Source organism: Montipora capricornis, chromosome 9 (assembly GCF_036669925.1).
Source record: "Montipora capricornis isolate CH-2021 chromosome 9, ASM3666992v2, whole genome shotgun sequence".
NCBI lineage: Eukaryota > Metazoa > Cnidaria > Anthozoa > Scleractinia > Acroporidae > Montipora > Montipora capricornis.
In genome coordinates this window covers 31,273,289-31,287,272 of record NC_090891.1, presented here as the reverse complement: position 1 = coordinate 31,287,272, position 13,984 = coordinate 31,273,289, and the positions used below count along the sequence as shown (strand labels likewise).

Sequence of the window (13,984 nt, the reverse complement as noted above, 5' to 3'; positions counted from 1 at the left end):
CAGTGAAGGCGCGGAGTGTATTATGATCAACAAGAGGTTCTTCCTGATGAACGCAAGCATCACGACCCTTGTCCAGCTAAAAGCTTTGGTATGTCAGAAATCGCTCTGTTATTCCTTACAAAGTACTTTGCCAGCTAGGACTTTGTTTCACCGAGAGTCTGCGAAGGCCCTGGGAGCGAGGTTAGGAGTGACGTAACTAGGGAATCAAAAAGGGCGTGCTCTAGTGACATAAGCCGTTTCTTGCAAACTGGTTAAGGTTGAAGCCTCTCTAGTTTTTCAGAGGGACAGCCATTTACAGTTCACAAGTAGCTACATGCATAGACTGAAATGGATTTTTTTTTTCTTGGGAGAAACTGAATAACGTTTGCCTGAATGAAAGTTGTTGGGAGTACAACTGAAGGTGATTCTTTCGTGACGCCAACTACCATACGTTTACCTTGAAAGCACAGGCGTTCACAAACAAGACATCCAATAATAAAATGTTCATTACTGCATCTCTGCCCGAACAGTACATAAGTTTACATCAGGGGAGATGGGGGAAGGGGGGTGGGGTGGAAAAAAAGAGCTACAACTGCTCCATGAAAGGTGAAAAAGAAAAATCGATCAACCTAAACAACCGAAAATGGTTATTTCATAATAGTTAACGAAAAACCCAGCCAACTTAAATGCAACACGATACTCTAGTTAAATCCTGTGACCTGGAAATGTAACAATTCGACGTCCATATATCAAAAGATGAGGTATAGAGATGAATAGCTGCAATGTTATCGAGTTTCTTTTTCCGGCTTTTTTTAGCGGGAAGAGTACATGACTGTTCCTGATGCTCGGCATCGAATCCAATGTTTGGAAAGCTGGGATTTGTATAAAGGACAACTTGTTAAAACACTGGCTTCAAGAACGTTCAAACGATCACCAAGATAACAGAGGGTAAGAACATTGCCAGTCTACTCTCACATGACATCCATGAACAACTTCTTTTTGGCAATTTTTAATGCAAGACAAGCTTTTATTTCATATCCTTTAAATTGTTGCACCAATGCTGCATATTTACTAAAGAATCAAATTCCACTGCCTGGCAACTAATCAGGATTTCACTAATAGATATTAAAACTTACATAACTTAGGCTGCGTTCACACTTAGTGCCCGAGTATGATCCTTGCTTGGCACGAATGTGAACGCACCGTTTTTTTCAAGTAACTACGCCAGAATTCTGGCACAGTCCATTTGTCCGAGTGCAACGTCAAAACTTTGTACTCGGGCACTGAAATGGGCACTGATTTCCTGTGTGCACACGTTTTTAATGGGTTCCCTGGCAATTTACCCACAAACCACTGCTTTGTGCACAAGTTTAAAGGTAATGAGTACGCGCTCGGTTTATTGAATGTGAACATATCTACATATCGGGTGTTCAGTGTCTGAACACAACACCATTGTGCCGGTGCCTGGTACTCGATCGGGCACCAAGTGTGAACGCAGCCTTAATTGATATTGCTACCTCTTAAAAATAATCACGCGCCAAGTGCCGAATATGACCTCAAGTTCGCAATGTCAAAAAATGTTTTATTTACAAACAATGTAGAAACAAGCATGGCGTCCGAAAATGTCAAAGTGGAACCTACAAAATCAGGAAATATCTTACATTATTATATTAAAACCAATGAAATACCAAGTGAACTTTCGCGAGAAAACATGATATCTTCACATGTGAAGATAACATGTTATCTTCACACATGAAAAGATCACTGTTGTTATGGTTAGATATAAAATGATAAGTATTTCACTAGTGTTTCAACACTCGAAGAGAAATTTCGTATCTCCGCGCGGCCATGTAATATCCTCTATTTATTTGTTGTTTACAAATCTAAAAATCGCCATCGAACTTAACCGGGCCCTGGCTAAATCTACTGTTGTGGTGCACAAACAGGACGGGTTTGCTTCAATGAAGAGAATAAATACCTTTTCAGAGTGGATAACGTTTCGTAAAAAAAGTTTTTATAACTTGTACGTGTAGGTATAAATTTTCATTTCCGTGCAGTTTTGCACTAAATAAATGGTTGATCATCTGTTATTGTTTCCATGCAGTCTATAAAGTTCTCTTTCTTGCGATCAACTGACCACGCCCGAAGTAATTCGAAAAGTGAGCTTCTCATTCTGAAAGCTTGCACTATCTATTAAAGTAATTTCCGTTTTAAAAGTAATGTTTTAATCATACTTTCCGTTTCAATCCATAAACTAAACTCTTAGCGGTTTTATTCAAAGAAATTTCGTTCACTTTTTCTAAGTTGCGTCTCGAATCTGATGGCTACATTAAAATGATGAACCTTAGGTCACGCGAATAGATGCGGTGACATACATAGTACGCAAATCTGGGGAAAATCGTTTGCAATTTTCAGCATTTTGTTAAAGCTCCTTGTGCAGGCTATGGGGTGTATATGTTGGTGCTTAGAAATATCTCATCTTGTACTCTACATTGAAATATAGCTCGTTAAGGGAACTAAACTATTTTCCCGCCTGTTTGAACCATCGTCACTTCTTTTGAATTTGTTTACACAGGCGCAGCATTCCCTGATTGCTGAGTCAATAGTTTACGCCTAAAAAGCACGACCATTGTCAGCAAGGCGACCAAGAGAATGACGCAAACAACCGCGATTCCAATAACCAGCGGATTGACCAAACTCGTATCGCCGGCGCTGATGGTCTTCGACTGCTCCTCGAGCTTTTCTGATGACGCCTTTCGATCGTTTTTATCAGCTCCTGGCTCAATCAACAAACGAATCATCTTGATGTTGGTTCCTTGGCCAGTGGCTCCAAAGAAATCTTTATTATCAGCATTACGACGAAATATCCTAGGTTCGATGTTGCTGTCCACTTCAGATACGACATGAGAAATAAGGGATGTCTCCGAAAGGACCTCACCCTCGTGTGCGCCAGGCAGCTTGACTGAGCGAGATGATCTGGAACGACTTCCAGGAGAGACAGAGTAAATAGCGTGCATAAACCACTTTCGGCTCTCGGGAACCTGCCGATGAGGAAAAAGGGCCTTTTATTTTCAGTGTCATTATATGTAAAATGATTAGGAAGAAAAGCATAGGCGGCTTAGAGTAACGGACATAAATCGGAAGTGAAGCGTTTTCATCTTAACCTGGCCTTTCTCTGACACAAAGGTAGTACGTCGTTTCGTTACGTTCATAAAAGCAATGTGCTATAAACTTTGGACGAAATCACTGAGCAAGGATATGAAAAAGTTCACTTCTGGTTGCCGTCGTGCTTGAGCTCCTTAATACAACACTCTTCGTCAGCACATACGAGAGAAAGCGGTTTTAAGAACTTTAAATGAAAAAATAAACTATACCCATGTAAATGAATTGTTTAAAGTGGGTCCAGCAAGATCACAGGCACTCCACCTAATCAATCCCGAGATGAATAATTTAAATTACAGAATAATAATTAAAAGCCTAAACTGGAAGGAAGACAGCGGATAGCTATTTAGAAAGCGTGAAAGAGTGGAGTCCGTTGCAGCTGTATCCGCAAAATACGTCACTCTAACAACTTGACCTAAGCGATGCGCCGCCCGCTCTTGTGATATAAGAATTTAAAGAATTAACTCAAACATCCTTAAAACGTAGAGGACTAAAAAGTACGAGGGTGCGTATCACAAATTAACGTTTTGAGAAATTCTGGCTTCAAAAATATGTCTAAATTTACCTGGGTCAAGTCACCGTAACCCAAGTAAATTTAGTCAGTATCCAAGGATCTCGTGATACGCTTTTGCTGGGGGTGTCTACAGAAGGAGCTAGTCATCTCAGTGCACAAGACGCTTAGGGGAAAACTGAACATGTTGCAAAATTGATTCAAACCTCGGACCTCAAACAAAGGCGCGCTGTTTATCACAAATCCATCTGATCCTGGATCCTCAGAAAAGCTGGTTGTGTTGAGTTCTTCAGCAAACTTTGCATGGAAAGGTACACTGGAGAAATGAGTGTCCACCGACTCTGGCACCTCTTTGTCCTGTTATATCAAACAGAGAATATCACGATGTAAGTCATGTCATTCAAGAGTAAGTCATGTCATTCAAGATCGCTGTCTCCTTTTGCTAGAAAACTTAATCAAGGACGTTGACGCCGCCAACGAGAAAGCCACAAAACAAATCGCTCTAATGAACAGATAAAAGGTTCCGCATGCCCCGCCCTTTGCATTTTACATTTTGGCACATTTTTCAGCCCATTTCGTCCTGACAACGACGTGAATTGGAGGTTATGTGGAGGATGTGAGCACCTGACGATCGATTTAATTTCCCTCGAAACAACCATGGGGTGTTTTCAGAAACCCAAGGGTTGAAACGTGTAACGGCCCCTTGTGTGCTGGGAAACAAGCTTCTGAAAATTCAATTTGCTTAGTACCATATTTAGAACAACAAGAGCGAGGGGTTTCCAAATATGGTACTTAGCACTAAAACATTCAACCAATCAGTTCGCACCAGGAGCCCATCTGGAGCGTGTAACTTCCATACAGCGTCTGTGAAACGGCGTTTTCACAAGTAGGTTTATTTTTAGACTAGCCCTTCCCGCGAATTAGGGCAAAAAACAAAGGCAGTTCCGGTTCGGTGACTTTATGATGTCAGCTTAATTTCTTGTAATTGATCATCGGACTCCTGTGGGAGTCTCATTCGCGGGAAATTCAATCTAAAAATAATTCGGTCTGTGAAAACGCCGTTACACGAACACAGTAGAGTTGTAGGCTCCGGGTCATGGGTTCCTGGTTCGCACTGAATATTCGGAAGCTGTGAACGCGCGTTACACGTTTCAACCCTTATGGGTTTCTGGTGGTTTTCAATTGAATGTCGAAAGTAATTAGCGAATTGCTTTGGTTTATGACTACTTCACTCAGTGATTAGTTCAAAGTTCTCGCGCCACTTTTTCAACCAATCAGAAGTGAAACCAAAACCAATCGTGGCTCGCGCGTGCACATTTACCCGCGCTTTGTGTCGGCTACGTGTAATTACTTCGAGTTTTGATTGGTTTACTGGATTGTCTCCATCGTTTTTGATTGGCCGAAGTAATTACGTTGGTTTTGGTTTTACGACACTCAATCGAAAATCGCTCTATCGTTCACACCAATTATATTCCTGGAAAGTTGGTACACACGACTTGAAATAATCGCGAAATAGTAACAACAACGAGCAGTTATATTATACACTTAATTTATGGTCCCGAGGGAAACAGTTGGTTTTGTTTTCCCGAGAGTCCTGATGTTTCCCGAGGCGAAGTCGAGGGAAACATCACGACTCGAGGGAAACAAAACCGACTAGTTTCACGAGGGACCAGACATTAAGTGCTTTGTTATAAACTTAGACTTTTCCTTCAACAATCGCAGCAAAATATCCGGAGCGGGCAGCAACTGCGGAATTGTATACCGGTTGGGATACATTTGAATTTGATCAGGGGCACGTGACCAAGAATCAACCAATCACAGTGCTCGTTTTGTTGAATGAAAGTCTAGGTATATAACAATTTTGAATGACGTTCTCGTAGCCTTATATAGTTTGTCGTCCTCCTTGCTCAAGCTCGCTATTATCTGGGAAATTTTCTTTGCCAATTCAAGTACCAGGCCCCTGTCAGTCACTTGTAGTAAGCTTTCTTTTTACGCTCAAAGAAACCTGAGAGTAGAATAGCGGCAATAAGGATTGCGATTTAATTCGGCCGGACAAGATCATTACTGGGCTTGCTTGCGAAAACTCTTAAAATCTTTTGCATGGGTGTTCTAAAAAACTCCTTGCAGACAAAGCCTTAGCTTCTGTGATATATTTTTGTCATAGCTGACATAGCTGTTCATCTTTCATCCTTTCTCCTAACGCCAAAAGGCGCAAAAGGTCATACAGTGTATAACATAAGCGACAGGCGTCATTAATTGGTTCAAAGTGCCAACATTGCCACCCTTTCTTTGTGTCCAGAGAAACAACATGGTTACCACGAAAGTCATGTGAAGCCAAAAGTTTACGTTAAAAAAAAAAAAAACACCAGACTTACGAGAACTTTTAACCGGTGTTGCAAGAAAAGTGAGCGCGCCATACATCCATACATGTTCTTTGACGGATTATAAGTAGGAATAAATTCCCCAACACCAGTACACAAGTAAACTTTGCGAGCCTCTACTGCATATCCCTTGCCATCCCTCCCAAAACCACTTCCTTCCAGCAGAGAAATCCGTCCATAGATCTTCGAATCTGTTGATGAAAATAGTGAAACAAATAAGATACAAAAAGGCGAGAAATACTTTTGATTTTTAGTCTTAGAGAATATTAACTAACTTCACATGAAAAATTTGATCTCTGGGCTCGCTTTGAAAATGAGACTTCCATGGTTTGTGCTTTGCAAACCGAAGCAACAATAAGAGGTGTCTAATTTTACAATCAAGGGAAAGCCTCATTGGATGTACCTTTCGAAAACGCCGCATCCACATCCACGTCCGTTTGATCAGGATCAGTATTAAGCCACTGATCTCTCTCCGAGAGCAACAAGAAATGAGCGGAGAGAGTAAATTGCGCGGGGACTGGGTCTGGAACCTGCTGGAATCTGATTGGTAGGGTGAACGTCACTGGATCACGTGGATGACACTTGAGTGGCTCCGAATAACGTATTCCCTGCATGAATTAAAAAATCAGACAAAGGAGCTCTAACGCTGTAAAGAGAAGACGAAATGCAATGGAATAAGACGATATTTAAAATTACTAAGTTAATAGATATGTTTGCGTCGAATTCATGGCAACTTGACATGAATTGAGTAACGCATGACTCGAAAAGAATTGAGTGACGACGCAGTTGCAAACAAAAAAATTGAACAGACAATTCCTCTGCAAAATTCAAAGTAATAATAATAATTTATTCATTTCTATCGCGCCAGCTACGTTAAAATATGATCGCCGGCGCATAAAGTAAAAGCAAGTTTGTTTACGCATGGATTAAAACAACGAATAGGAAACCCTGGCCAAAACGAAGTGAAAAGAAAAGCGCAAGATAAAAACTGGGCGTCTGTGTTCAAAAGAAATATTTAAGTGAACTTACCGCATCTGCTGTACACGGAATTAGTTTGATAAAATAAACTCCAGTGTAATCCCTCAATGAATAATGGGATCGAAATTGCCAGCTCTGCTGGGGGTAGTCGTAAGTCTTTTCGCTGGACACCAAGCTCAACGAAAAACTCAGGTGTGGCCGGTCTCGTGACATAACCAATGCTGTAGTTTCAGTAGCTAAATAAGTAATATATAAAGTTCCAGTGAGGCGCAAGCTAACTCTTTCTGTGTAGAGTTTCAAGACTGAAATGTTAATGGAACTATTGGGAACTCGGAAAAACCCGAGCCCCGGGATGGGACTCGAACCCACGACCGGGGAGCTGTGTAAATCATTCTCACATTCGCTCACTTGGGTGGTTGGTTGGCCGCATTTCAGATATGCTTAAAGGTGACTGCGCGATGCAGTTGTGAGCTATGCTGTCAGTCATTATTTGACTCTGTAGCTGCGCGATGCAGCTCGAGTCAAAGACCCACATTTCACCCTTGCTCACCAAGAGTCTCCAGTAGCTCAGTGGTTAGAGCATCCGACTGGATCACTGAGTGTCGTGGATTCGAATCCCATCTGGGGCTCGGGTTTTCCCGGGTGGGTGCCATTAACATTTCACTTCATGTGTGAAAATCATTCTCACAATCGCTCAGTTTCAAGACTGCTAAAGTAATCACAGTGGGAAAAAAACTCCACTTCTCGGATCTAAACTACTATTTAGCCCTTAACCATCTGGCACCAGTTGTTCGAAAGCTGAAATCTCTATCCATTGGATAGCGCAATTGATTTTGCTATGACTTATCAACTGGATAGTGATTTATCTGGCCGAGTGGGCTATCGATCGTTGGGACCTGATATACTTCTATCTGTACATCAACGCTGTACATCAACGCTGTTGCTAAAAAAGAAATTTTCCTGCAGCGAATTCGTAACTCTAGTTCGCGACAAATTACCATTAGAAAAATAGATTGCGTTTAAATTTTAAAAAAATTCGAAGAACAAGATAGATACGAAAAAAGGTAGGATTTCTTACAAAATATTTAGTTACTTTTTTTTTATTTCTCTTGGATTTACATTATTGTTAGTATTTGAAAGTCCGTTAGGGTTTAGGTGTTGCGATGTTTGTGTTGCTTTGATTTTTTGTTATCGTTAACATTGTTGGCATCGCTAGCACTGTGATGATCACATCATAGGCCAATTACTGTTGTACATAATGGCAGTAGCGCTAGTCACTTTGTAAGTGACGTAGAAAATTATACGCAAATAAAAAAAGAAAAGAAAAAAGGTCCTCGTGAGGACTCACGTCAAGGTGACAATTAAGTATGATTCGTTCTGAGATTTAATCTCAAAAAGCAATACTTACCAGGATTTTCGACCAAGTATGTCCCTCGAAACTTCGTTTTGGTCTTAAAATTTACCACCAGTCGTTTGTCCTTTTCGCTGACAGAGATGGCTGTTGGCCACAATTCTCCGCTGAAAAAACCTCCTTCAGGAGTCTGCACACCATTATTCAGCATCACAGCGGTATCGTACGAAAGCTGCAGGCGCAAAAATATGGTGTGATCAAAATGGACCCAGTCTCCTCTCGTCCTTGGGACACGGTATACGTAGGAAAGATGAAGAGGCACTCGAACAGTAAGCTGGGATTGTGAAATCTGACGTGACTTTTGGTCTGACGTTACTGTAGCTCCGCAATATTGAATGAGCTCTGAGATGTCGTAATAAGTGTTAAATGTCCATAAACACGATTCAAGGTCAAGACTCCTGTAAAATCGTAAAGTTTTGTTTTCCCTCAGCTCAGCGCTGTATTGGTATGGTTCCCCTTCGTTGGCGCCTTTGCGGTCTTCGAAGGAATCAGTCACAAAACCAAAGCTCGTGGTGATCTCATTTAAGTCTAAAAGATTGGAGCATTTGTGTTTCGCTAATCTCAACACGCCTGGACGCAGAATTCGCTTAAGATTTATCAGCCTGTTTGTAGATAAAAGAGGTATTAGTCCATCCGTGTGGGGCAATACCACTTTGATGTGAACTTTGTTCGAGAATTGATCACCAGTCGCTCCCGTAAAAGAAATACTCGCTTCGATATCTTGTGAACCCATGCGTTGATGGTTAGGTGATACGCAAAGTCCCTCCTCAGAACTCACATTGACTTTACGGCTGGTCGATTCAAGGCCCAGCTCACCGCGGTCACTCACTGCACGAGCCACACAACGTACTTGGGTACCAGGAAGCAAAAAGACTCCATCTAAAGTGACTCGGTCAGTTCTGGCGAAAAACGTGCCCATGGTCAAATCTTTTTGGTCTTTGCCAACTTGCCAGCGGAATTGCGTCAATCTATTATTAATTCGCTGTGTGGAACAAATTGACCCCGTTTCGGCATATCTGGGATGCTTTGGATCGCAAGCCTGTAAAATGAAATTGTTTCATTTATTGAAAGCCAAGAGAAATGATGAATAGAGATTTGTAAGCAGAGGCACCGCTTTCGAACGCTCGATAAAAAAATACTTTTTTCTCGGCGCCATTGACCTTCGACCCGTAGTTGGTGCACAAACTAAGTAGGAAAACAAGATTTCACATCAAGGCAGCGGGACCTATTTAAAAAATAGAGTAATATTCCCAACCATTTACTCTGATTCTTCCAGTACACGGGTTAAGTTTATTAATCGGGAGTTCACAAGAAGTCCAAATGAAACCTGGGTTAATATGACAGCCCAAGTCAAGATGGCGTCGTATCGAAATTTCAACGCACAAAAATCGTAATGGATTTACACAAGCAACAAACCCTCAGCATCTTCGGCAAACTTAAAACATATTTCTTCAAGAACCCGACGCCTACTGGCCAAGCCAATATTTATTTTACGCGTTTCAAAAAGTAAATCAATCAAAATATGCATGTATGTACGTATGTATGTCTTACCGTAACACAAATGACTGGATAGCCCATAATGATCTGAGATTCAGCGGCACTGACGTCATCATAATCAAGTAAGGATACCACTCTGGGCGGAAGTGGAAATGTAACAGCGGGATTCGATGATGGTTGCTCAATGTATACTATCACTTTCCTCGTTCCCCGGTCACTCTCGCCAGAATAATCTGGAGTTAAGTGTACTGTAAAAGCCCGGCGTATTTTTCGGTCCTCGTCATACAGAATTTGTACTTGTATCACGTGACTTAACTTATCCCCGGAGAGCTGCAAAACCTACAAAAGTGTAAGACAGTCAAAACGCCTATTACCGTAATTCAACTAGAAATTTAATGGTTAAAGTGCATCTGTAGGAGCAAACATTCCGCCAATGACGAATCAAAGCTGAAGTTTTGAATTTACGTTCTCCGCCAACCAATTCACCGCACAAACCTTGTAAACTTTAACAGCAACCAATAAAACAAGTTAATGTAGTCTGTTTGTTTGTTATTTATTTGTCTGAGCAGGTTGAAGTTTTGGCAGCTATTCAGCTGATGTGGACCTGTTATACCCACCCACCCATGCACACACAAAGGACAGCCACAACACCGGGAATTTCATCCCCTACTCTTCTCGAATAGCGTGTGGGTACTTTAACGTCCCACAGGGAACTAATGAGAGACGGGGGCCTACGGTTTATAGTCCTTATCCAAGAAGACTTGAAAGTCTAACCATTTGGGGATGTAATTACAGAGACAGCACTTTCTCCTCAGTTATTTGAAGAGCCTGAGTGTTGGTCCGGCCAGAGTCGAATTCACGACCTTCCGCATGTCAGCCCGGTGCTCAACCAACTGAGCCACCAGTCCGCGTATTGTACTGTATGGCATTTTATTGTATTTTGAATTGAAACCAAGTCTTAATGCAATCAAAATAACTTGAGAACTAGTGATTGGAAGGTCTAGATTCGAGGCCTGTTGGGAACTCTCGAACAAATCAACATCACGAAATACATCTATTAATGAGATGGTCGGTTGAATTGAATTGAATTGAATCCTATGCGCTTACTTTAGTGGTTGGTAGATAATCTCTCTCAGCCTTTGCAGATCCATCAAGTGTATAAATTCTGACCCTTAATCTTGCTGTAGGATCACCTGTCCTTCTGACTGTAATACTCGCCACGGCACTCGCACCTGCCACGACAGGACCTGTTACATACAGTCTTTCCTTCGTGAACTGAATCACTGGTTCTGTTAAATGACAAAATAATGATGAAAACATAGGTTAAGCTGCCATAAAATTAACTAGCTTGCAGAAATCGGCATTTTGTTTAGTGATGCTAGAAAAAAATCAATTCCCTTAATTGTACTTTTTTTTTAACTAGCCGCATTTACTGAAGATCACAAGAGTACGAAAGCAATACGAGTCTTCACGGTTGATTTAGTGCGTTGCATGAGACTGGACATGGGTGCAAAGTAGACAGTAAATAATGTAATTTTCTCCCCAATGCAACCCCGCTGAGGGCTAATCGGTCACTTCTGATCGCAAGTTACGGCGAAGGGGAAGGCATTCGATCAAAACAATGAAGTTAATCAATCGTACATACATACATATTTAATTGCCCACTTCCCATTGCGGCTTTTCAGGGCCATTAAAAAGAACAACGTTGTAAGAGTCCCATCTGGCAGGAGGCAAACCGGTTTTCTATTTACAAATGCAGCCGAGAGGTTGAACCAAGGATTACCAGGATCAAATTCAACTAGTGGTCATAACGGGCCCTGAACTCGGAATCTCCGGATCTCAAGATAAACTCCCTAACCACTGGGCTGCAACTGCCTCATCGTCTGCTAGATTCGAGTGCTGAGAAATACAGTTGAGGTCTGAAGATAAAGGAGAAATGATTTTTGAGTCACCCTTGCACGGGAGATACTTACTGTCCTCCGTATCTGAAATAGTTATAACACTTGTGTTCCTCTGTCCAATCCTGCTTTCTTTGTCCACAGCTCTTAATCTTAGTGTCAGAGATTCCTTTCCTTCAAAGCGGAAATCGTCAACGATCACCAAAGGACACGTCTTCCGATTCTCTCCCGGTTTAAATATGACTATTGACTCATTCGTGTCGGGACGCTCCGTAAAGTCTTGTACAACGCGAGCTGTCATTGAGCGGGTGAAGCATCGAACTGATGACGTGTAGGTGAGGTCACCAGTGCGCATGAGTACTGCATAAAATGTGCCTGTTTTCTCACTGGTAGAATCCGAGGACTTGACGAATTGTATTGTAGGTACTGAAATAAAATGAAGAATCAGGATAAATGGTTACAGTTTAACAGATCACCGCATTCACGATTAAGTGCTTTTAAACAAGCGTGTCTCGACATGATCAGCGCGTCAAGATAAAAACAAGCAACAGTGTCAATGTGTAAAAAAGCACTTACAGTCAGATAAAGTGTCGCTGATAGCAACGACAGCCTTGCTGGGCTCTACGATTCCCGAGTTGATTGGTGTCCTGAGAACAAGTTCAAATTCTTCTATTCCCTCTACCCTAGGGAGACCTTGGTCATCACGTATGTGGACTTCGACAGTTTGGCGCTCAGAATATGGAGAAAAGTGAACCATTTGAATAACAGGTGTGTAGTCTTCCCCAGCTGAAATAAAACAGAACCATGGTTAAGCTGTCTATCGAAAAGAAATATTTCGGATTAAAAACTGATTGCTCTGGGAGTCGCGGTGGCCTCATGGTTAGTGTGTTCGACTCCGGATCGAGTGGTCCGGGTTCGTGTCCTGGCCGGGGACATTGTGTTGTGTTCTTGGGCAAGACACTTTACTCTCACGGTTCCTCTCTCCCCCCAGGTGTATAAATGGGTACCGGCGAATTTAATGCTGGGGGTAACCCTGCGATGGACTGGCATCCCATCCAGGGGAAGTAGTACTGCTACAGAAACCGGAGATAAGTGCCGGCCTGATAATTAAATACTGATTGCTTTGAGTCAGAATATTTTTGGATCATTGTTAAGGATTTAATTACCGAGATGTTGCGAAATAACTCCAAGCTTGGTCATCGATAATTTGGCGTTGATGATGACGATAACAGTTATATGAACCACAACAAAAATTATCACTATGATAATAATTATGATATCGGACTCATAAATCGGTATTTCCGGGTAGCCCAATAAAGTTATGCAGGTCATTAACTTTAATAGGAATATGACCAATTGATCGCCGAAAACTTAAATTAAAAAAAAACTTGCATAAAACAAAATATTTTTTTAAGATTGGATTTGGCAGTGATATAAAGGGTTGCTTTAACTTTCGAGGCAGTTTTTATGTCGAGGATTGCAAGTGCCGCCATGCCGAAACCCTTACCCCCACAAACGAACCCCAGCCTTAGTAGGATAATCACGTGCCGTTCAAGCTTGGATTTTTTCAGGCTCCTTATACACTGCTTTAATAATATTCTTCCTTTACTACGATGATCTTTCGCTTAGAAATCCTCACTTGAGTTGTTGTAATAGGAAGTAGACGTTCACTTCACAACGAAGACGTAGACGTTCATATCACTTCGCGTCGTTTCTAAAAGTGAGTGTCCATCTCAAAGAATAACTCAAGCACAAGTATTGGTCTGGTCTATTTTCTCCATTCTCCAAAATTGTTGTCATTATTTTCCACAATACGTCCTTTGATGCTGCCCAATTTTGGTACATTAAAATTAACCCTTGGGCAAAAGGCACGGGGAATATACTTAAACGTATCCTCATTTCATTCCTTGGAGTATTGAAATCAAGAAGTTTGTCTTGAGCTGAATAACAGAACTCCTTGTTTCTTTACCTGTGGCGGATATTGGATCTGCCTGCCTCGATCTCACGAACACAGTCGATGACTTTGAAAGGTCGGTTCCAATCCTTCTCAGCATGACATCGATCTTCACGGCACTCTCATCGACTGAGTAACGCGGCGGATCGAAGAACATTTTTGGCTCTGAAGCAGAATATAAAGAAAGAGCTTATTCATGGCATGTAAAGAAAT

General features: G+C 41.6%; 2 protein-coding genes across 4 annotated transcripts in view; one reads left to right on the top strand and one right to left on the bottom strand.

Annotated features, from left to right (window-relative positions):
* LOC138015092 (uncharacterized) overlaps window positions 1–3,464 on the top strand; it is a 27,243-nt gene extending 23,779 nt beyond the window's left edge. For all 3 annotated transcript variants that reach the window (XM_068862009.1, XM_068862010.1, XM_068862011.1), the window contains 3 exons: window positions 1–88; window positions 796–927; window positions 2,555–3,464. The exon at window positions 1–88 is cut by the window's left edge and continues 2 nt beyond it. In XM_068862009.1, coding sequence (XP_068718110.1) covers window positions 1–88; window positions 796–921 — 214 coding nt within the window. In that variant the 3' untranslated portion in view covers window positions 922–927; window positions 2,555–3,464. The remainder of the gene's footprint in view (window positions 89–795; window positions 928–2,554) is intronic.
* Window positions 2,547–13,984, bottom strand: part of LOC138015091 (FRAS1-related extracellular matrix protein 2-like) — a 31,321-nt gene continuing 19,883 nt past the window's right edge. The window contains exons 7-17 of the mRNA XM_068862008.1: window positions 13,787–13,936; window positions 12,394–12,603; window positions 11,893–12,243; window positions 11,027–11,208; window positions 9,974–10,258; window positions 8,420–9,461; window positions 7,063–7,247; window positions 6,437–6,641; window positions 6,028–6,224; window positions 3,866–4,009; window positions 2,547–3,020 (exon numbers count right to left, since the gene is read on the bottom strand). Of these exons, the coding sequence (XP_068718109.1) occupies window positions 2,547–3,020; window positions 3,866–4,009; window positions 6,028–6,224; window positions 6,437–6,641; window positions 7,063–7,247; window positions 8,420–9,461; window positions 9,974–10,258; window positions 11,027–11,208; window positions 11,893–12,243; window positions 12,394–12,603; window positions 13,787–13,936 (3,425 nt within the window). The remainder of the gene's footprint in view (window positions 3,021–3,865; window positions 4,010–6,027; window positions 6,225–6,436; window positions 6,642–7,062; window positions 7,248–8,419; window positions 9,462–9,973; window positions 10,259–11,026; window positions 11,209–11,892; window positions 12,244–12,393; window positions 12,604–13,786; window positions 13,937–13,984) is intronic.